The sequence below is a fragment of the Canis lupus genome, chromosome 9, assembly GCF_048164855.1.
Source record: "Canis lupus baileyi chromosome 9, mCanLup2.hap1, whole genome shotgun sequence".
Lineage (NCBI taxonomy): Eukaryota > Metazoa > Chordata > Mammalia > Carnivora > Canidae > Canis > Canis lupus.
In genome coordinates, this window is record NC_132846.1 from 69,767,603 (window position 1) to 69,791,586 (window position 23,984).

The 23,984-nt window shown below is 45.2% G+C and overlaps 1 protein-coding gene and 1 pseudogene across 1 annotated transcript in view; one reads left to right on the plus strand and one right to left on the minus strand.

Moving 5' to 3' along the window:
• Window positions 1–9,186: 9,186 nt before the first annotated feature.
• Window positions 9,187–23,984, plus strand: part of EVL (Enah/Vasp-like) — a 146,669-nt gene continuing 131,871 nt past the window's right edge. Inside the window, exon 1 of the mRNA XM_072839912.1 lies at window positions 9,187–9,401. Within this exon, the coding sequence (XP_072696013.1) occupies window positions 9,397–9,401 (5 nt within the window). The 5' untranslated portion in view covers window positions 9,187–9,396. The remainder of the gene's footprint in view (window positions 9,402–23,984) is intronic.
• On the minus strand, window positions 14,480–14,658 carry LOC140640801 (U4 spliceosomal RNA; annotated as a pseudogene).

Genomic DNA, 23,984 nt, shown 5'->3' on the forward strand with positions numbered 1-23,984 from the left:
TGTTGTATAATAAAAATCTGTAAGGTATGCTCCTGCTGTATTCCATAGGTGTTGCTATGACGTTTTCTCATTTTCATTAATTTCTTATTAATTTGTAGTTTTCATTCTGATTTCTTCTTTCAGCTGAAAGTTATCTAGAACAGTATTTTTACATTTCCAAACTAAATTTTTATTATTTTTTAATGGTTATTTAGAGGTGTCCCTGGATTCTGGTGGAATTTCCAAACTCCAAAGACAATGAGAAACTTCTTTCAGCTTCTGGGAGGAAAAACAGATGGCCTGTGTGTGGAATGCACACCACCACCCACACCACCCTGAAATGTCCGGTCCTAATCTCTGGAACCTGTGAATATGTAGGTTCCATGGCCAAGGGGATTTAAAGTTACAGGTAGAATTTCTTTTTTTTTTTTTTTTTAAGGTAGAATTTAAGGTTGCTAATCAGGAGGCTTTAAAATAGGGAGATTACCATGGATCATCCAGGTGTGCCCAATATAATCACAAGGGTCCCTAAGGAGAGGCCTGAGAGGGAAAAGAGGAGGTGAGGGAGATGTGAGCGCAGAGCCAGAAAGCCTTGGCCCATACTTGATTCGTACTTGCCGCTGGCTTTGTAGATGACCCTTCCTGAGGAGCCCTGAGCCAAGAAACGCAGGAAGCCTCTAGAAGCTGGAAAAGACAAGGAACAGATTCTCCCCTGGCGCACAGCCCTTCGGGCACCTACTGTTTCAGTCCAGTGAGACCCGTGTCAGACTTCCAACCTCCAGAACTAGAAGAGAACGCGTGTGTTTTGTTTGAAGCCAGCAAGGTTTGGTCATCTGTGTGGCAGCGATAGGAAGCTAATACATCATGTAAAGAGAGACTCAGACTGGTTATTTGGCTGCTTATCTGCAATTTGAAACTAGAAGTTTGCAGATTTCTGAGAAAAGGGAATTGCAGACCTAAAATCCTTTCTGGCTAAGGATCTCATCCGCGTGGGAGAGAAAAACAGGCATTTCTACCAGTTTGTGTCTAAATGTGTATCTTTCTACACTAATCCTCCCAAACACCTGGTGAGCTCTCTTTTTTCAAACAGCTTTATTGAGATGTAATTCACATTCCATGCAATTCACCCACTTAAGGAATGCTATTCAGTGGGTTTTAGTATATTCCAGGAGCCTTGCAACCATCACCACTATGTAATTTTAGAATATTTTCATCACCCCAAAAAGAAACCCCATACTCCCTGGCAGTGTATTCATCTCCTAGGGCTGCCACAGCAAAGCATCACAGGCTGGGGGCTAAACAACAGACACTTATCCCCCCACAGTTCTGGGGGCTGGAAGTCTGTGATCCACCTGCCAACAGGGTTGATTTCCACTGAGGCCTTTCCCTGTGGCTTGCAAATGGCCACCTTCTTGAGGTGTCCTCACATCACCTTTTTTCTGTTCCTGGTGTTTCTCTGTGGGGCCTAATCTCCTTTCCTTAAAAGGACATTAGGGCCCACACTAAAGGCCTCGTTTTAACCTAATTATCTTTTTTTTTTTTTTTTTTTATGATAGTCACACACAGAGAGAGAGAGAGAGAGAGAGAGGCAGAGACACAGGCAGAGGGAGAAGCAGGCTCCATGCACCGGGAGCCCGACGTGGGATTCGATCCTAGGTCTCCAGGATCGTGCCCTGGGCCAAAGGCAGGCACTAAACCGCTGCGCCACCCAGGGATCCCTAACCTAATTATCTTTTTAAAGATCCTATCTCCAAATACATTCTGAGGTGCTGGGGGATAGGGCTTCAACATTGGGGGAACACAGTCCAGTTCATAACAGGTCATTATTTCCTATATGCACCCCCCCCCCCGCAACTGCTAATTACCTTCTGCCTCTGAGGATTTACCTTTTCTGGACATTTCCTATAAATGGAATCATATGATATGTGGCCTTTTGTGACTCGTTTCTTTCCCTTAGCATCATATTTATAAGATTTATCAATGTTGTAGCATGAATCAGTACTGTGTTGCTTTTTATTGCCAAAAAAATACCATTGTATGGATAGACCACATCTAGTTTATCTGTTCATCAGTTGTTGATGGACAGCTGGATTGTTTCCACTTTTTGGTTATTATGAATGCTGCTATGAACATTTGTGTACAAGTTACTATGTGGATGTATGCTTTCATTTCTCTGGGGCATATACCTAGGAGTGGTTACAACACAAACTTAACCAGGTTATGTTGTAACTCTGTTGGTGAATAAAGAATTGCCAATCTGTTTCCAAAGTGGTTGCACCATTTTACAATCCCACTAGAACGTATGAGGCTTCCAATTTCTCCCTATCGCCAACTTTATTTTCCTTTTTAAATTTTCCTTTATTATGATAACTTTTTATTTATAGGCATCCTAGTGAAAGTGAAATGGTATCTCATTGCAGGGTTTTTCTCCCATTCTGTGGGTTGTCTTTTCACTTCGATAGTATCATCTGTAGCAAAAGTTTTTTTTTTTTTTTAAAGATTTTATTTATTTATTTATTTTTTAAAATTTTTATTTATTTATGATAGTCACACACACAGAGAGAGAGAGAGAGAGGCAGAGACACAGGCAGAGGGAGAAGCAGGCTCCATGCACCGGGAGCCCGACGTGGGATTCGATCCCGGGTCTCCAGGATCGCGCCCTGGGCCAAAGGCAGGTGCTAAACCGCTGCGCCACCCAGGGATCCCAGCAAAAGTTTTTAATGTTGATAAAATCCAATGTATCTAGTTGTTTTTTTTTTTTTTTTTTTTGGTTGCTTGTACTTTTTTGGTATCACATGTAGTTATGATAGTTATAAAGTTATAAAGATTTACACATATGTTTTCTTCTAAGGGTTTTATAGTTTTGCCTCTTCCATTTAGGACTATGAGTCATTTTAAGGTAATTGTTCCATATGATGTGAAATATCCAACTTCATTCTTTTGTCTGTGGATTTCTAGCTGTTCAGAACCATTTACTGAAGACTCCCCTTTCCTCCACTGAATTATCTTAGCACTCCTGTTAAAAATTAACTGCAAATAAATGTAAGGGTTCATTTCTGAACTCTCAACTTGACTCCATCAATCGATATCTATCTATATCCATATCTATATCTATACCTATATCTACCTATATCCATAAGCCAGTACCATACTTGCTAATTATAGCTTTGCAGTAAATTTGGAAATCAGGTAATATGAATCCTCCAACTTTGTTTTTCTTTAAGATTGTTTTAGCTGTTCTAGGTCTTTTGCATGTACAAATGAATTTTAGAATCAGCTTGCTAATTTCTGGAAAAAGGGGGATTTTGACAGGGACTACACTGAGCCTGTAGATCAATTTGGGGACTATTGCCATCTTCATAATACTAAGTCTTCCAATCCATGAATATGGGATGTCTTTCCATTTATTTAGGTCTTCTTTCATTTCTTTCAGTGACATTTTGTAGTCTTCAGTGCACATCTTACACTTCTTTTATCAAATTTATTCCTAAATCTTTTAGTTTTTGATGTTATTGTAAGTAGACTTGTTTTCTTAATTTGATTTTCAAATTGTTCATAGCAAGTGTATAGAAATGCAATTGCTTTGGATATTGATCTTGCATCCTACAACCTTACTGAACTGTTTTTGGTTTTAATAATTTTTTAGTGGATTCCTTAAGATTTGCTGTACACAGTACCATGCCATCTGCAAAAAGAGATAGTTTTACTTCTTCCTTCTCAATGGAATGCTTCCCCTGCCCCCCTTGCCTAATTATTTTCAGGACAATATTGAAAAGCAGTGGAGAGGGTAGATAATCTTGTGTTGTTCCTGATCTTAGAAAAAGCAGCCAGTCTTCTGATGAGCTCTTTTGACCTAAAAACTCGATTGTGTCCTCAATTATGACTTTTCCTCCTTCCATTCCTTTTGGAATTCTTACTATTGGGAAGTTAGATCTCTTGAATCTGTCATTTAAGTGTTTCATTTTATCAGTGATAATTTTCATTTCTTTCTTTTGTACTCTGTCTGCTTGTGAAGTAATTTTTTTCATTTGATCTTCTAGGGCCTGAGTCATCAAACTATGGCCTGCAGGCCCACTCCAGCCTGCCACCTGTTTCTGTAAATAAAATTTTATTGCAACACAGTCACATCTATTCATTTGTGGATTGTCTATGGCTCCCTTTAAACTACAATGGCCTCATAGAGTAGTTATGACAAAGACTGAATGACCTACAAAAAGCCAAAAATATTTATTATCTGGCCCTTTGCAGGAAAAGTGTGCCAACCTTAGTTTTAGATTAATGTCTTTTCTGTTTTTCACTACCTCTAATTAATTTTTTCCAATTTTGAAATAATAATGCTTATTCCCAAGAATTACTTTATGTTCCTATATTGCTTTCATGCAAGATTTTTTTTTTTTATGATAGTCACACAGAGAGAGAGAGAGAATGAGGCAGAGACATAGGCAGAGGGAGAAGCAGGCTCCATGCACCGGGACCCCGACGTGGGATACTATCCCGGGTCTCCAGGATCCCGCCCTGGGCCAAAGGCAGGTGTCAAACCTCTGCGCCACCCAGGGATCCCATGCAAGATCTTTTTGACTCTCTATCATTCCCTCCATTGGCCATGCAACTTGCTGACCACTCAGCTTGGGAGAACGTCATGTAAGGAGATCGAAGCCTTCAAATTTCCCAAGTCCCCTAAAATGTGTGCTCAGAGGCCCAGGCCTCCTGGCCCTACAAAGGCCTGGCTGTCAGGATCTCTAAGCAGGTGTGAGAGAGCTGACAGGGAGGAGTGGCCAGGGAGTTTCTTCCCCAGGGATGACAGTGGACACCACGGCAAGCTGGGACCTGATCTCCCGGGCTGGGAAGGCCCAGGGAGGTTGGGCATCCCTAAGGTGCGGCTGGGTGGGGCATTCTTTCCCAAAAGCCTTGGGGCTCCTGGGAAACAGTTATCAGCAACTCTCTCCAGGGTTGCTGGCTAGGGTGACCTGAGGGATGCACTTGGCTCGGTTTTCTGAACTTAATTAAGTGGGAACACTCAGGCAGCCTGGGATAGCAGGATGGAGCTCCAGTCTCCTCCCGAAAAGCAGGCCTTCTCCCACCTGGGTCCTCAGTCTGCTTCTCCCATTGCAAAGAGTGCCTCTAAGAAGTTGACCTCTGCTGGAAGGGGTACCCAAAGTCCCCCTCTCTAGCCCCCCAACACACAGCTGACCAAGCTGCCCCTTGGTTGGTCCAGGCCTTTGAGACACTCATCAGGAAGCTGGAGTCATCCCCATATGACCACTACAGGCCCCTCTCCCAAAAGGTGCCCCTTCCTGAGCCTTCAAAGTGAAAGATGATCTTAAGGAGGGTTGCTTTTTGAGGCCAGTCATCCTTGAGTGTGGGGAAGGCAAAATGGGATAGAAGCAATTTCTGTTTCCTGCCAGATGGAAGAGCACAGGCAGGAGCTGTGGCTTCCAAAATGTAATGCCTGCAGGCTTGTCCCTACCTCCTATAGGCACTGTTTGGATGAGGGCAAAGAGCCCACAAGGTCTCCTCACTTCTATGCTGTAACAGACATGGGGTCAAAGAGGAATAAGACCTGCTTGCTGCCCTCCCAAAGTTCAGTCTTGTGAGGGAGTTGGCAAGTAATAAGACCATCCAATATGGGATGGTGAAGGTGTGATGGGTCTGACCCCCCAAGCCCCAAAGCAGTTTGGAGGATGGTGCATGCAGCTCTGTGGGAAGGGGGCGCTGAGGGGTCTGGGAGAGAGGTGACACACTGGGTGGGAGTTGAAGGTGGTCTGCCAGGTAGACAGAGGCAGTGTGCTGGGCCTCAGCAAGGCAGAGACATATAGGTGCTCAAGAAACCTTGAATGAAGGAGTGCTTGAAAACAAACTTTGTTATATTTAAGGAAAACACTGTTGGTAATAAGTGAGTTGGGCAATGAGGTTAATGGTGTGAGGGAGGATTTTCAAAAAAAGGTGCAGTGTTACGGGTGGTCCCCAAGGTCAATAAGATACCTGTCATCTTCAAAGAAGCACATCTTCACTTTGGGTTCTGGCATGAATTAGTAATTTACTTATGCTGTCAATATAAATCAGACACGGTCTTGTTGGTGAATCATCAAAAGCAACTGTGTTTCTTTGGATTATTTGTGGTGAGTGAGGTTTGTTTTGGCAACACCAAGAGAGAGAGAAGATGGTCCACAGGCTTGGTTCCTCAAGAGTGACCCCAGGATGGAAAAGCTTCAAGAAACAAGGAGGGATCAGGGGATTATGGAGGCAGTCCTGAAACTTGGAATGTGTGTTCATCTGGCTCTTTATCTGCTGGTCCGTGTCATCACCAGGCTTCAGTTTCACCCTCTGGACAGGAGGTTAGACAAATACCCATTGAGCATTTCCTGGTTCTTTTATGTGTCTGCGGCTCTACGACGAGCCTGGGCTAACAGCAGAAAGCCTGTCTTTCCTGCCTCCCCCACAAATGGGAAAACCAGTCTGGGAGGGCCTCCCAGTTGCCCCATGGGTAGTCGGCCTGGCTATGTGCCCTACACCCAAACACCTCATGTGTCATAAAGTCACTGACTTTGGTGAGCAATCTTTCAAGTCCAAGGACAGGCGACCTCCAGAGACAAATCATATCGGGGTCACACATGTCAAAAATAATGTTAATTTTCTTTTTTATCAGAAGAATGTAAAACATGAATTCATGTACCTTTAAGGAATAAGGACAATTGGAAATGTGCTAAGTAGATTGGTTTCAAAACCTGCATGGTTAAGGGGGAGGGGAAGGAGAGGCAGGAGTGAGGCTGCTGGTAGAGGGTGGAAAGGCTCTTTTCAGGAGCCTACGTTGTGCTGTTCCTCAGCAGTGCCTACAAGAATGTAGGAGTCCCATCTGTGGGGTGAGAAAGGCAGGCTCAGAAAGGTCTACACTGCTGGTGGAGCAGCAACACATGGAGCTCTCCTTCATCAGCATCCTGGGCTGGGTAGGCAAAACCCAACACCCATTCGTGGAGAAGCAGGGCTCCGCTTAGGGCGCCAGGAGTCCCTACCTGCCCTCCCCAGCCCTTCCTGCTTCTCATAAAGCCCTCTGAGGAACAAACCCCAGATCCAAGAAATGATCTCGCCAGGAGCCCAACTGCTGATCTTGTGAATTCACTGAGTGATGTTGGAGCCCTTTTACTTTTTTGGTATTCCATACCCCCATCTTCTACCAACAGAAGGATTTGCAGGTCCTTTCCAGTATCACTATTCTCTAGTCCTCCTGTCTTTATTGTTCCAGGATATTGGGAGTTAGTGGGAAAGGCTGACAAGGGGTGCATGCCCCTCACCTTTGATGCTACTGTTCTACAGTAAATGTACTACCAACATGGTCCGGTGACCCTTTTCCAGTTACAGGGCAGTCTCAACTTGTCAGACTCCAAGGCAGCAGGGAGGTCAGAGTGGGCCATAAGCTTCAATTTAAACCAAGTTGGGAATAAACAGGCCAATATCCCGGAGGGCCTGGGAGAGGGGGGGGGGGGTGTTCACCCACAGCCAGAAATGCACTGACCAAGGGTAACACTGCCTCTGCAGAGCAACCTGCATGTCTCCAAGTGCCCCGGAGCTTGTAGTGATGTTCAGTGTCTAACACGTCTCCCCTATAGCAGAGAGCCACCTCTGACCCTGGCAGGAGAAAGACAAATAAGGCAAGAAGGAGCCTAAACTCTCTCCACCTGCTAACAGGACTATGGGGGATCGATGTGATCTTTTCGGTTTGAAGACTCCAGCCCAAACAAATAGGGAGAAAGTGAAAATGTGACAACCAGTCACTAAGGAACTCATGACAAGTGGATGGTGAGGGAGAGGCAGGGGGTAGGGAGGGGAAGAAGCACCTGGAGACCCACCCTGCCACCAGTGAGAAGTGCGTCCAACTACAGCGGACTAGAACGATTGGAGTCAGAGAAATCCTGGCTGGAGAACTAGCTCCCCCACCTCCTATATCTTGGGCAAAATCACATACCTCACAAAGCCTCTTCATGTGGGCCAGGAGTCAAATAGCGACCCTTTCCCTCCCTCTTGCTAAATGCCAGACTTCTCCAGACGCTTGATAGGCTCTTTTTTGGACCCAATCTTTAAGAAGGTAGCTATAGCTTCAGTGTTACTGTGACACACAGGAGAGGGAGCATCCACTGCAAGATTGGGAAAGCATGACCATCGGGGAGTGGGACCCCGAAAGGTCTCCAGGCAGCGGTGAGGATCGCGCTAACGTTCAGGAAGGACGCGAATTGGACAACATGCTTCATGCTGTGATTTTTCACAGGCTTGGTTTGGGGGCGCCGGATGGGGCTCCCATTGGGTTAGGGGAGGTCCTCCGGTCCCAGACCTGGTAAAGGGCTCGGTGGTCGGTGACGTCGAGCTCGCCCCCCTCCGCCGGATCCCGGCCGCCCGCCCCCGCGTCCGAGCACTTGGGGCGCGCCACCACTACAGCGGGAAGCCTCCGGCCGGGCCACCGACGCCCGCGCACTAAGCGCCCTGGGTGGATGCTGGGGGCGCCCCGCGCGGGGTGGGGCTCTGCGCTCCACGTGCCGACCTGGCGCCCCGCCCCCGGCCCCGCTCCGGTCGGCCTCCGTCTAAGCCCCGCCCCCCGCGGCTGGTCCTTCCCGGGAAGCCCAATCCCCGCAGCGCGGCCCCTCAAGCTCCGCCCCGTCCTCGGCCCCGCCCCTCGGCCCGCCCCAATCGGCCTCCGCCTAAGCCCCGCCCCCGCGGCTCGTCCTTCCCGGGGAGCCCAATCCCCGCAGCGCGGGCCCAAGCTCCGCCCCCTCGCCCCGCCCCGCCTCCGCCTAAGCCCCGTCCCCCGAGGCGCGTCCTTCCCGGGAAGCCCAATCCCCGTAGCGCGGCCCCAAGCCCCGCCCCGCCCCTCCGGGCCGTCCTCCGCGAGAAGCCCCGCCCCTCGCAGCCCCTGGCTCAGGCTCCCGGAGGCGCGGGCGGTGGGGCCCCGCGCCTTTTGTGTCGGGCTCGGGCCGCGGCGCGCGCTCTCCCCGCGGCGGCCGGGGGCGGCGGGCAGCACGCGCACCCCCTCGGCGGGCGGAGGGGCCCCGTCGGTCCCGGCTCGCGGCGGAGCTCGCCCGCGCGCCCCCGCCCGCCCCCTCGGCGGTCCCCGCGCCCGCCCGGGCCGGCGCCCCGCGTCTCGGCGCGTGCACCCCTCCGCCCCCGCCCCTCCGCCCCCGGCGGCGCGCACACGCCGGCCCGGGCACGCGCCCGCCAAGATGGCAGGGGCCGGGGCCCAGCTGTCAGGCGCCGCCGCCGCAGCCCGTCCCCGCAGCTAGCGGCCCGGACGCCCGCCCGAGAAGATGCGCCCCCGCTGCCCCCCGCAGCCCAGCGAGACGCGGAGCCGCCGCGCCCGGGGCCGGCTCCCCCGCTAACGCCCCGCGCCCCGCGCCGCGCCCCCGGCCCCGCGCGCCCGCCCCGGCAGCGACAATGAGGTGAGTCGGGCGGGCGGCGCGGGGGCGGCGGCGGGGGGGCCTCGGGGCGGTGTGGGGGCGTCGAGGACGGCGGGCGGGGCGGGGGGGGCGGCGAGGGGGTCACCTGCGGGGCGGGGCGGGGCGGGCACCTGCGCGGCGGGGGGGGCACCTGAGCGGCGGGACGGGCACCTGCGGGACGCGGGGGGACACCTGCGGAGTTGGGGGGGGACCTGGGGGCGCGGGGGCGGGGCACCTGCGGGGGGGGGCACCTGCGCGGCGGGACGGGCACCTGCGGGGCTCGGGGGGGGGGGCACCTGCGGGGCGCGGGGGCGGGGCACCTGCGGGGGGGGGCACCTGCGGGGCGGCGAGGGGGGCACCTGCGCGGCGGGACGGGCACCTGCGGGGCTCGGGGGGGGGCACCTGCGGGGCGCGGGGGCGGGGCACCTGCGGGGCGGCGAGGGGGGGCACCTGCGCGGCGGGACGGGCACCTGCGGGGCTGGGGGGGGCACCTGCGGGGCGCGGGGGCGGGGCACCTGCGCGGCGGGACGGGCACCTGCGGGGCTCGGGGGGGGGGGCACCTGCGGGGCGCGGGGGCGGGGCACCTGCGGGGGGGGGGAGCACCTGCGGGGCGGCGAGGGGGGCACCTGCGCGGCGGGACGGGCACCTGCGGGGCGGGGGGAAGACCTGCGAGGCCGTGGGCGGGGGCACCTGCGAGGCGAGGGGGGCGTCCAGGCCGGCGGGCAGGTGTGGCGGCTCCGGGCCGCGGCCCCTCGGCCTCCCTCCCCCACCCCTGACGGCGCTGCGAGCCGGGCTCCCGCTGCCCCGGGAGCCGATTTCCCTGGCCCGCTCCCCTCCCGCCCCCCTTGCTTGGCCTCAGGCGCTCCGGGGAAGTGCAGGACCCCCCCACCCCCCCACCCCAGCCGGGGCTCTGCGGGCGCCCCCGAGCCGGCATTCCTCCTCCAGAGGTAACCCGACCCTGCCTTGGGGATCAGCACCTCCTTGCCTTTTTTCCTGTGTGATTTTACCTTCTGAACGCCCATCCCAGCCCATCCCATCGCACCTACGGTGTCTGTGGTTTCATCTTGCTTGTTTTCCCAACTTTATAGGAACGAAGCGATGCGATAAGTGTTCTTTTGTGTCTGGCTTCGCTCAGGTTGTTTTTGAGATTCATCCATTTTCTTATTGATCTGCAGTATGCCACTGTATGGGTGCATCACAGTATTTCCGTCACACTGTTGGTGGACGTTTGGATTGTGCCTTTTGGCCCTGCTGAATACACTTCAGTGCCTCCCCGTGCACTCCTGTCTGTGGAGTATATACCCAGCGGTGGAATTTCGGGGTCAAAAGATAGGCATATCTTCAAATTTAACAGAAAATACCAAGTTTCCAAAGTGTGTGACCGATTTACACTCCTTCCAGCAAGCGTGAGAGAGTTCTTGTGCTCTGCGTCCTTGCAAGCACTAGATATTGTCGGCCTTAAATTTTAGCCATCCTGGAAAGTGTGGAGTGGTATCTCCTTGTGGTTTTAAAATTGTAGTTTCTTGGGGCACTTGGGTGGCTCAGTGGTTGAGCATCTGATTTTGGCTCAGGTTGTGATCCCAGGGCCCTGGGATAGAGTCCCCATATCCAGCTCCCCGTGGGGAGCCTGCTTCTCCCTCTGCTCATATCTCTGCCTCTCTTTGTCTCTCATGAATAAATAAATAAAATCTTTTTTGAAAATTGTAGTTTCAAGGCAGCCCGGGTGGCTCAGCGGTTTAGTGCCGCCTTCAGCCCAGGGCGTGATCCTGGAGACCCAGGATGTAGTCCCACGTCAGGCTCCCTGCATGGAGTCTGCTTCTCCCTCTGCCTGTGTCTCTGCCTCCCTCTCTCTCTCTCTCTCTCTGTCTCATGAATAAATAAAATCTTTAAAAAAAAAAAAAAAAACAATTGTAGTTTCTCACGACTGATGAGGTCATGTTTATTTGGTAGCCTCTTTTATGAAGTGCCTGTTCAGATGTTTTGCCCAGTTGTTTTTTGGAGGGGGGTATTACATGTCTTTTCTCCCCTAATTTGTAGTTCTGTTCCAAAATCAGGAAGATCGATTCTTAAAACACCTTGCAGAAATCTTGCTATTTTGTGTTCAAATTAAGATCTGCAGTCCACTTCGAATTTGATTTGTGTAACTGTGTATGTGTGTGTAATTTTTCATTGATTTTGTGTGTGTGTGTGTGTGTGGAAAAGGGGGTTACATTTCATTTTTACCAGCATCATTTATTTTAGCACTGATCAAAAAGGTCACCCCCCCTTCCCCCCCCTCCCCCCGTAGCTCTTCAGTGCTGCCTTTGTCACTTTCCAGACTTCCATATAGGACCATTTCTTTCCACCTGATGTATTCCTTTAGTGCAGGTCTGGGATTCTTACAGTGTTTGCAAATGTCATTATTTACATCACATTAAAAAAAATAGCTTAATTGAGATACAATTCACACAGCATAAAATTTGCTCATTTAAAGTACACAGTTCAGGGGTGCCTGGGTGGCTCTGCTGTTTGAGCGTCTGCCTTCAGCTTAGGTCATCATCCCAGCCTCCTTGGACAGAGCGCCACATCAGGCTTCCTGCTCAGTGGAGGGTCTGTTTCTCCTTCTCCCTCTGCCTGTGGCTCTCCCTGCTTGTGCCTGCTCTCTCTTTTTCAAATAAATAAATAAAATCTTAAAAAAAAAAAAAAAAGGGTATACAGGTCAGTTGCTTTTAAGTATCTTTAGAGTTCTGCAATGATTACCACGATCTGATTTTAGAACGTTTTCCTCCATTGTGAAGGTCCTTTTAGGTACTTACAGAATTCTTGGTTTGCCGTTGTTTTCCTTAAGCATTTCAAAGATACTTCATTATCTCTGACTTGGATTGTTTCTATTGAGAAGCCACTAAATCTGTCAATTCTCTTCAAAGTAGTCTTTTTCTCTGGATGCTTTTAAAATGTTTCTTTGTCTTTGGTTTTCAACTTTTCTGTGCTGTCCCTGATATTATTTTTTTTTTTTACTTATAATTGGGGTGCTTAGGGCTTCTTGAGTCTGTATCCTGACATCTTCCCTAGTTTTAGAAGTCACCAGCCATTAGTACTTCAAATATTGCTTCCGTCTCACCTTTTTTTCTGGGTCTGCAATTGCACATGTTAGATCATTCACTGGATTTTCTGTCTCAACCTTTTTTCTCTGTTTTCTATTTGTCTCTGTCCTTCATCCTGCATATCTCCTCACTTACTTTTTTTTTTTTTGGTCTGCTATAAATGATCTCTTAAACAATTAAGGGTGAGTTTCTTGGTTTGGGTTTATTTATTTATTTATTTATTTATTTTAGCATCCCACATGTGGCTCAGACTCACAACCCCAAGATCAAGAGTCACATGCTTTACCCCCTGAGCCAGCTAGGCACCCCTCAGTTGAATTTTTCATTTCAGTTATATATCTTTTAATTCTTTAATTTCCATTGGGTTTTCTTTTTATCTGTTTACCATTATCTGCCAAAATTATCAACCTTGTCTTTTATCTTCTTGAATATGGTATACATAATTATTTTAAAATTTGTCCAATTATGGCACTATTTGTGAGTCCTGTCCAAAGTCTGTTTTCTCTTGGTTTTCTTTCGTTTAGTCTTATCTCCTTATATACCTAGTTTTTGGTTGTTGTTTTTTTTTTTAATTTTGTGCTGGACATGGAATTTGCATAATTGTTAGTAGAAATCATTTGAGAACTAAGAGGATGTTTTCCTCTACCAAAGATAATTCAGGTTTGCTTTTGTTATGTGAAAGTGACACTTGGGACCTGGAGTCACTTCAATGTACTCTCAGGGGATCAAGCCATTTCTAAACTGAGATGCAGTCCCTGTGAGGCCTCGCATGTTTGGTTCACCTTTACTCCGTAAACCAACACCAAACTTTTAGCATTCCCTGCAGAATTGGCAAACATCCCCAGGGAAAAGTAGCTCTGACTACTGGGCTCACTTTCCCGAGTTTCTTATGTGTCTTCCTCCCCCAGGCCTCCAAGTAGATATTTATTATCTTTTTTCCCTGCTTTTCTGGTTCTCTTTAGCTGGAGATTGTTCTGATTTACTTAGTCAATGATTACTGGCAGTAAAACCCCCTCATGCCTGCACATTAGGGCAGTTTGAGTCAGTATCTGATTCTGCAGGAGATTTAAGCTAGCAGGCTACAGAGGTTATGAAGAATAATAACAGCTATTTTCTTGTGTTATGTCAACTATGTTAGATTATCTGTGAAATGCTCCTAGAATCAAGGTAATCTTAAAATTATCTTGGGTGATAAGGGTGGTATCTGGGTGGTGCAGTTGGTTAAAGCATCTGCCTTTGGCTCTGGTCGTGATCCCAGGGCCCTGGAATTGAGCCCTGAGTCAAGCTCCTTCTCAATGGGTAGCCTGCTTCTCCCTCTCCCTCTGCTACTCCCCCTGCTTGTACTCTCTCTGTTAAATAGATAAATAAAGTCTTTAAAAAATAATAATAAATCTTTATTCCCCCTTAATATATAATTAGTTGAAAAAAATGGCAGTTTAGTGTAGGTCATTCCTATGATGCAAAGGATTTTGGAAGCAGATACTCTCTTTTTTCCATATTTCTTTCTTTCTCTTGTTTTGATTTCCTTATTTGATAAAAATCACCCTTTATCTGGTCCTCTTAAATAGAACATTTAACCTTTTGATCAACAATAGCATAGGGCAGCCCGGTTGGCTCAGTGGTTTAGCGCCGCCTTCAGCCCAGGGCCTGATCCTGGAAACCTGGGATGGAGTCCCACGTCAGGCTCCCTGCATGGAGCCTGCTTCTCCCTCTGCCTGTGTTTGTGCCTCTCTCTCTCTGTGTCTCTCATGAATAAATAAATAAAACCTTAAAAAAAAAAAAAAAAAAAAAAAACAGCCACCAATGGAAGCCATTAAAATGCCACTACCAAGACTTGGGGAAAAAAAAAAAAACAATAGCATAATAGCATTCTCATATCCTATTCTTTGGGATCAGATAAAATGGCGTGACTGTAGAAATGAAGGTTTGTAAATGGCTTTTCCAAAATGAGCCATTCAGTCATTCTTTTTCTTTGTTTTTACAGAGATTTTTAAAAAAATGTTAACAGTTTACAATAGTTCTTTGTCACACTGTCTATAGTTAAACACCAATGCATGTATATTGACATGTACCTCAAGTACTTGGCTTTCACAGAAGGACCTAAATGAGTTTTCAGTTAGCAATAATCGTGCCTTGGATAAACCTCATTGGCTACGATACTGCCACTGCACAAAGCTGGGACCTAAATGAGTTAGGGAGTCATTATCTCTGTCGTCAACTCATTTGATTGGGATATTTATAAGCAACTTGCTTCATCCATGAAAAATACTTTGTTTTCTGTTCAATTGTGAGTTTTTTCAATTAAGATAACACATTATTTTTCTTGCTAGATAATCTCATGGGAGTATAGAAATGTGACCTGTTCAGAAAGGTCTGCAAGGTACCTTCCAAACTATCCCTTTTAAAGAGTGTCTAAGAAAGGCATAGGGCTCAAGATAAATTCCCATGAATAAACTGAACATTTGAGGCACATATTTTTCACAGATTTTAGGAAAAAGTCCTGTTGAATCAAACTCCTCAGATAATTAAGGTTGTATTCTGAGTTTTTTATTTTATAAACTATTGCCTGAATTCTTCCATTTTCCTAACAGACCTTAAGTATTTTCATGTCTTCATTCAAAAATCAATTTTTGAGGGCATACTGTTGCCTGATTCTGGATTAGGTGAGTAAGGGGTTGAAAAGAAGCAGACCTCCTCTCCCAAATAGACCCCATCCCTAAATGATTTACAGACATTTACTAGATCCCTTTCTTCATCCTTTGTAACTTAAAAACACCCCCCAATACATAGTATACAGTATATTTCTGTTTATATGCTTTAGTCGTTTATCCATTGGGAACATTCTCTTCTCTGAACATTTTTTTTTTTTTAAGATTTATTTATTTATTCATGGTAGACACATAGAGAGAGAGGCAGACACAGGCAGAGGGAGAAGCAGGCTCCATGCAGGGAGCCCGACGTGGGACTCGATCCTGTCCTGGGACTCCAGGATCGCGCCCTGGGCCAAAGGCAGGCGCCAAACTGCTGAGCCACCCAGGGATCCCTCTGAACATTTTTTCTATCTGCCTTTTATCTTTTAAAGATTGAATTTATGGAAGGTTAAGGTTTTTATGTCATTAAGTCTTTTTCTTTGTAGTTTTTCCATCATTTCTTACGTTTAAGATAGCATTCTTCCAGAAGTTTGATAAGTATTGTTGTTTTTCTGTTTTATATATAAAATGTAAAAAAGCCATCCTTCAATTTGTCTAGAATACGAGAGGAAAGTCAAATTACACTTCAAAATTGCTGATCAGATACTTGACTGTAACAATAATAGATACATGGCAGGGATATCAGGAATGTTTTCTTAGATGACAGTACAGACATCCAGATCCCAAATTGTCTTCAAGAGTGCATGGTTACAGCCAGTAACATCTGAATGAGGATCACCCCCCAGTCCTCAGAATGTTTACCTGCCCCCAACAAGGCCAACCTTGTCTGTGAAGGTGTGGCCAGTCGAGCATCCTGCAGGTCTGGTTTTGTGCCAAGGAACTACTTCATCTGGGCCAAGGGCAGTTTATCAATCTTGGAGTTATACAAAATGCAGTGTGATTATAGGGTGTAGTATAAGATACACAGGCAGAAACACAATCCCTATTTATCACCGTGAACCTGCACTAGCTAACACATGTGAATCCAAGTACATTTCTGAATCTAGTACTGCAGAATGGGGGCAGAAGAGCATTTCTCCAAGTCATGGATGGAGTCATTGGAAGTCATATTAGGGAGACCAGCCATAGAGTTGTTGAGTTTCTGTGTGTGTATCTTCCTAGGGTCTCTTTCGTTCTTCTTTCTGCCTGTTTTTAGGCTAGTGCCACTGCCTTGTTGACCTTGTAGACAATGATTTGTTTTGTTTTTTTTAATTCTGAGTTTACTTTTTTAAAAAAGAATCTTTTTATTTTAGAGAAAGTGTGTGCGAGCAGAGGGGAGGAACAGAGGGAGAGGGACAAGCAGACTCTGTGCTGAGTGTGGAGCCCAACATGGGGCTCTGTCTCAGGACTTTGAGATCATGACCTGAGCTGAAATCAAGAGTTGGACACTCAACTGAGCCACCCAGGCGTCCTGAGTTTTACTTTTAATGAAAGTTTTAATGTCAATAATTTGTCAAAGAATACAGAGCAGTTTAGAAACCTATTTCAGAGTGTTTGACAAAATATTCATTCAACCCAGCAGTATTCCAGTGTTCTTTGTATGTGGCATATATGGAAATGGTTCTAGCAGCTAATGATAGAGATTTCCCAAGCTGGTGAAAAGAAGTCACCATGAATCATAACGGCATTTATTTTATTTTAAATTTTTGTTTAAATTCCATTTAACATACAGTGTAATATTAGTTTTAGGTGTACAGTTTATTGATTCAGTACTTCCATACATCCTCTGGTGCTCACAACAAGTGCACTCCTTAATTCCCATCACCTGTTTTATCCATCCTCCCCCTCCCCCACCTCCCCTCTGGTAACCACCAGTTTGTTCTCTATACTTAAGAATCTGTTTCTTGGGCGGCCCAGGTGGCTCAGCGGTTTAGCGCCACCTTCAGCCCAGGGCCTGATCCTGGAGACCCAGGATCGAGTCCCATGTCGGGCTCCCTGTGTGGAGCCTGCTTGTGTTTCGGTGCCCCTCTCTCTCTCTCTCTCTCTCTCTCTGTGTGTGTGTGTGAGTCTCATGAATAAATAAATACATTTTTTTAAAAAATTCTTTAAAAAAAAAAGAAAGAGACTGTTTCTTGGTTTGCCCGCCTCTCTTTTTCCCTTTGCTAATTTGTTTTGTTCCTTAAATCCTGTGAGTGAAATCATGTGTTTCTCTGTCTCTCACTGACTTACTTCACTTAGCATAATAGTCTCTATCCATGTCATTGCAAATGCCAGGATTTCATTCTTTTTTATGGCTGAGTAATATTTCATTATATGTGTATGTGTATGTATATATATCTTCTCTATCCATTCACCAGTCAATTGACATTTGGGCTCTTTCCATAATTTGGTTATTGTAGATAATACTGGTATAAACCTGGGGGTTCCTGTATCCCTTTGAATTAGTATTTTTGTATTCTCTGTGTAAGTACCTAGTAGAGCAATTGCTGGATCATGGGGTAGTTCTCTTTTTAACTTTTTAAAGTTATACTGTTTTCCAGGGTGGCTCCACCAGTTGCGGTCACGCCTACAGTGCATGAGAATTCCCCTTTCTCTATATTCTTGCCAATACGTGTTTCTTGTGTTATTGATTTTAGCCATTCTAACAGGTGTGAGGTGATATTTCATCATGGTTTTGATTTGCATTTCCTTGTTGAGTGATGTTGAGCTTCTTTTCATGTGTCTGTTGGCCATCTGTATGTTTTCTTTTGAAAGATTCCATTCATGTCTTCTTCCCATTTGTTAATTGGATTATTTGTGGGGTTTTTTTTTTTTAGTTGTCTAAGTTATCTTAATGTATTTTGAATGCTAATCCTTTATCAGATATGTCATTTGCAAATATCTTCTCCCATTCCACAGGTTCCCTTTAATTTTGTTGTTTCCTTCACCAAGTAGAAGCTTTTTATTTTGATGAAGTCCCCATAGTTCATTTTTGCTTTTGTTGCCCTCGTATCTGCAGATGTGTCTAGAAAGAAGTTGCTACAGCTGATGTCAAAGAGGTTGCTACCTCTGTTCTTTAAAATTTTAATGGTTTCATGCCTCACATTTAGGTCTTTAATCCATTTTGAAATTTTTAAAAATATTTTATTTATTTATTCATGAGAGAGAGAGAGAGGTAGAGACACAGGCAGAGGGAGAAGCCGACCCCATGCAGGGAGCCCAACGTGGGACTCGATCCCGGGTCTCCAGGATCACGCCCTGGGCCGAAGGCAGGCGCTGAACCGCTGAGCCACCCAGGGATCCCTTGGATTTATTTTTTAAAAAATATTTATTTATTGGGGGGGCACTTGATGGGATGAGCACTGGATGTTATGCTGTATGTTGGCAAATTGTGAACTCCAATAAAAAATAAATAAATAAAATGGCAAATTAAAAAATATATATATTTATTTATTTATTGGGTAGCCTGGGTGGCTCAGTGGTTTAGTGCCGCCTTGGGTCCAGGGTGTGATCCTGGAGACCCAGGATCGAGTCCCACGTCCGGCTCCCTACATGGAGCCTGCTCCTTCCTCTGCCTGTGTCTCTGCCTCTCGCTCTCTCTCTGTGTCTTTCATGAATAAATCAAATCTTTAAAAAAAATTTATTTATTTATTTGAGAGAGAGAACATATGCACACATGAGGGCAGGGGAAGGAGTGGGGGGAGAGGAAGAGAGAGTCTTAAGCAGACTCCATGCTGGGCATGGAGCCTGTCTGGGGGCTCAGTCTCACAACCCTGAGATCATGACCTGAAACCGAATCAGACTATTAACCAGCTGAGCCACCCGGGTGCTCTCCATTTTGAATGTATTTTTGTGTATAGTGTAAGAAAGTAGTCTGAGTTTATTCTTCTGCATGTTGCTCTCTAGTTTTCCCCAAACCATTTGTTAAAGAGACTTTTTGCCTCGGATCTTCATTCCTGCCTTGTTAAAGATTAATTGGCTATATAGTTGTGGGTTGATGATTTTTAATATGAGCAAAATCATCCTTTTGTTAAAATGCTGTCATTTTGAATTTTGCTAATTTAGTAGATTTGTTTGTATCTTGTTTTATAAACATAATAAATTTAACCTTGGTTTTGTAATTGTACATAAAGAAACTGGATGAAAATAAATCAGTTTTTCTTTAGAGGGAATCTATATACTACCCAAGTTTGAACTTTGCAGTAGCTTGATGAGTCTGTTAAATGAATATATCATAAGTGCTATGGTGATGTGAAGAGCACCTCGAGCTGACATAAGGGTGGGAAGGGCAATGGCCCCTTCAGCGAACAACTCTTAAATTTTCTCTTTCCTAGCCCAAAGGAGAAGTCCCCATAGAAATAATTTCTAGTGGGAATTTTCTCAGTTTTTAGAAAAATTACTTTTTCCTGATTTAAATGTGGTATATATTGAAGGTAGAGAACATAGGAAGGTAGAGAAGATAGTACAAATCAGCATTGATCCTGCTGTTTAGGAGAAACTACGTGGACTGTAGTTCCTTTACATGTGTAAAGGAACATTTTCACAAAATTGATATTGTATGATGTATTTGTGTTGGACATTTTATGTTTAACATGTATATATTACCTCCTTGTTAAATATTCTTTGAAAATATTTTAAGTAGGTGAATAATATCCATGATATGGTATACTATAATTGATTTATCAGTACCCCAATTTTGGGACCATTAACTTGCTTTTAGTATTTCATCATTCTAAGTAACACAGTGGTTAATGTCTGTGCACATAATTCTTAGGGTAATCTTTATTTCCTTAAGATAAATTGGTAAAATGGTATTACTACTGGCACCAAAGGGTATAAACATTTTAAAGGCTATTGATACACATTATCAGAAAGCTAATTTTAAGCAAAGAAGAGAGAAAGAAAGAAAGAGATAAAGTTAGTAAAAGGAAGTTTAATCCTGTCTTAACTTGGAGGTTCCCCCAAAAAACAAAGGACTAGAAAAAGAAGTAAATGGTGTGGTTCCATATGCTCACCAGTTGGGGGAGCCCAGTTCCTAATTCCTCTGTAACTGCTGGCGTGAAGGTGGACTCTCTGTCTCTAAGGCTGTGTGAATCAGTTTGGAGTTAATGTCCGACTGTGAATGAACTTTCTAAAAACCTGTTGTGTTATGCCACATTTTGCCCCCTATATTCTAAGCAGCCCGGGTTTTAGAGTCAGGCCTGATTCTGCCCAGAGCCACTCCTTACCTGGCTGAGCAAATGACTTAACCTTTATGCACCTCCATTTTTCACATGTGCTGAGGATAATTCCACTTTCTGCACAGGGTTTTGTGAGGATCAGATGAGGATGCATAAGTTATTAGCCTATAGTACTTAATAAAGGTTAGTTACTTACCCCCCCCCCATTTGTTGTGTCTACAAGGAAGATAAACCCTGAAAAATCTGGAACAATTCTGAATTCAGATATTCTGTCCTTTATTAATCACTATATAACTTATCTACCGTAACATAATTTTTTGGTTTAGAAGCCATGGTTGCTACTAATGCTTCAATTTCCTTTTTTTTTTTTTTTAAAGATTTTTTTTATTTATTCATGAGAGACAGAGAGACAGAGAGAGAGAGAGGCAGAGACACAGGCAGAGGGAGAAGCAGGCTCCATGCAGGGAGACTGATGCAGGACTTGATCCCAGGACTCTGGGATCACGCCCTGGGCCAAAGGCGGCACTAAACCGCTGAGCCACCCGGGCTGCCCTAATGCTTCAAAATGCTAAAAATGATTATCTATAAAAGATATAAAAGAGCTCTTGAAATAAAGATAAAAAGGAGGCAGGCTATTTTGGGGGAGAAGAGATCATTGTACCAGAACATTTACATTAAGAAATCGTTGCTGCAGTCGAGCACATTTAGCTCTAAAGTTCACGGAAGCCATAGCGGAAAGGGCAGCATGAGCTGGTGATGTGTGCCTCGTGGGCTGCAGTAACACAGACACCTTTGTGGAGCTCTAAAACGTTTTCTGAGTATCAGAGACAGTGGACCAGAGCTTGGTTTTGGAAGCCTCGTATACGTCTCCTCCAGCCCTTTCTCGCTTATGATAGATTTGACCTGGGCCCTTTCCCTAGAAGCTTTCTGCACCCATGAACATTCTCTGGCTTCTGCCCTCCTCTGGGCTCTTTGTGGAGCTTATTTCTAGCTCTCAGAGGATCCTAAGTAAGAAAAGGTCTGATGGACTAATTCACCACTTTACCAAAGTCTACTTCCTTGTTTCCTTCCCCTTGCTAATTTGCAAGCCTTCAGATCTTTAGTTTAAATGTCCCTTCTTCCAGGAGTCTACCCTTGACTCTTTCCCTGAGGGGGCCCTTCCCTGTTCTTGCCTATATGGCATCCCATATTTCCTCCTCCGTAACTATATTTGTAATTACTTCTATTTTTCCTCCTATACTTCATGAAGGAGTATGCCTGTTTTGAGCTCTCTTGGATCCCTAGAGCCTGGCACTTGGTAGATGCTTCGTAAATATTGATGCTGCTACCTATACCTAAAATGGATAGTAAATCATGACATTCATTCCATCTTGGCCCAGGTCCTTCCAAGTACAACATTCCAGGCAGCCACCCCAAACTGTGGAAGCTGGCATTCAAATGAGAGCTGTTTCATTATGTGAATAATGAGTTAATGCGTTACTGGGATGACAGTGCTTTAGTCTGTTGTTTCCATACTGCTGCTGTGGGACATGATTTGTTTGTTGAGTGTGGATGGATTGTTTTTCCTGTTATTTCCTTGTAAGGACGTTATGTACTGTAACTTTTGGTGTCCTGGATGTTTCTCAAACTTTACTGTGCCTGGGAATCACTTGTGAATGTTCTTCCAAAATGCAAATCCCATTGCCAAAGGTAAAGGAATGCTTTCTTAAAATCTTTTTTTTTCTCTTTCTATTAATATAATTTATATTTTAGAACAATTTTAGGTTTACAGAAAAATTGAGCAGATAGTACAGAGAGTTCCCATATACCCTGCACACGTATAAATTTTGTCATTTCCCCTGTTACTAACATCTTACATTTAACGGACATTTGTTACACTTAATGAGCTAATGTTGATAACATTCTTAGTAGCTAATCCATACCTCATTCAAGTTTCCTCGTTTTTACCTTGTGTCCTTTTTCTGTTCCAGGACACCATGTTACATTTCATTGTTGTATCTCCTTAAATCTTCTTGGCTTTGATAGTTTTCCAGACTTTCCTTATTTTTTATGACCTTGACTTGTTAGGTATATTGTAGGATGCCCTTCTGTTAGAAGTTGTCTCATATTTTTCTCAGGGTTAGTGTGGTGTTAAAAGTTAGGGGAGGAAGATCACAGAAATAAGGTGCCATTTCCTCACATCATATAGAGAGTACATACTAGCAAGGGGGTTTATGGCTGTTGATATTGACCTCAGGCACCTGGTTGATGTAGTGTTTATCAGATATCATCCTTGTAAAGTTAGTCTCTTAGTCCCCTTTTTAAGAAAATTATTATTCACAGCCCACACTTAAGGAGTGGGGAGTTATGCTGCTTCCTCTGATGAGTGCTTTTTAAATATTAATACTTAAGTATTTTTATATGCATTGGAAGAAAATAGTACATCACATCCATGGTATTTTAACTGGGTTCCCTAGAGGGCTGTATCTGAAACAAAGGCCCATGTGAGAGGAGCATTCGAGAGAGTGTTCCCTCTGGGAGCAGGAATGAGGGGAGAGCAGTGCAATGGAAGAAGGAAGAGCCAGCACAGGCATTCAGTCCTGATTAGGCCATTGCTCTAAGCCACCGACTGGTGATGACTCCTTTTCACAGGACTCTTATTTGTGGGGAGAAGGGGAGAAGCATTATACCCATCAGCTATTGTCTTCATTTGACAAAGGATTGCCCCCAGGGCATTAATTGCTCTACTTGGAGGTGTTTCCCTGTGGCCCTCAGAGGGCTCCCTGCCATCCCCTGGGCAGGGACAAGGAAGCAGGTCAGAGTCTGGGCAAGACTGGTCACTTCTGTGGTGGCTAGAATTGGAACAGGTGAGGCAGTAGGAGTGGAAATGACGCAGAAGAGGTGCTTCATGCATGTGGTTTTGTGAATATTATTAAATAGAAAGGAAATAGATTTCATTGTTTTAATTTCCTAGTGCATTGCTTCTTGATATTCAGCCATTTCTGGCTGAAAGTTTCTATACTTCCAGGTTGACTTCGCCTATGTTTTTCTAGTACTTTATGGTTTCTTTTTATTGTGCCCAAACGTTTAAATCTCTGATCCATTTGCAATGACATATACGTTGAAGAGATGGACCGAGTTTTATCCTTTTTTGTCTGTTTTTTTTTTCAGTTATCCCAGTACCAATTATTAAAAGTTCCATTTTTTCCCTCTGCTTTGAGATGCTGTCTTTTGTCATATTTAACTAATTTGACCTATTTCTGGATTCCCTGTTACATTCCATTGGTCTACATTTATTCATGTGCCAATACTTCACTTTTAATTAAAGAGGCTTTATAATAGGTTTTAATATTTAGTAGGGCTAGTCCTCTCTTGTTGTTCTAGTAAGTTGATTTTAAAGAAAGAGTCTTAAGTAATAACACTCATGTTAAATAGACATTGCAAAAATCATGAATGACTAGAGTTTGGGAAATAGTCCATTAGCCCAAAGGAACAAATCTCGAATGATATGATTCAGGCATCTCTATGTCCCTTTGGGAGAATTCTCCTTTATGGCATGATGCATGTGGCTTTTGAATATGAATCCAAGAGATAAGAGTAAGGCTAAGGATCACTCACAGTCAGTATGACTTTTCAGAAGAGAATTGTTAGCCCATCAAGGCAGTCCTTACCCTTAGTCATCCTCCCCCAAAATTACTTATGAAACCACAGTTTATTTTGGATTTTTGACCTGTT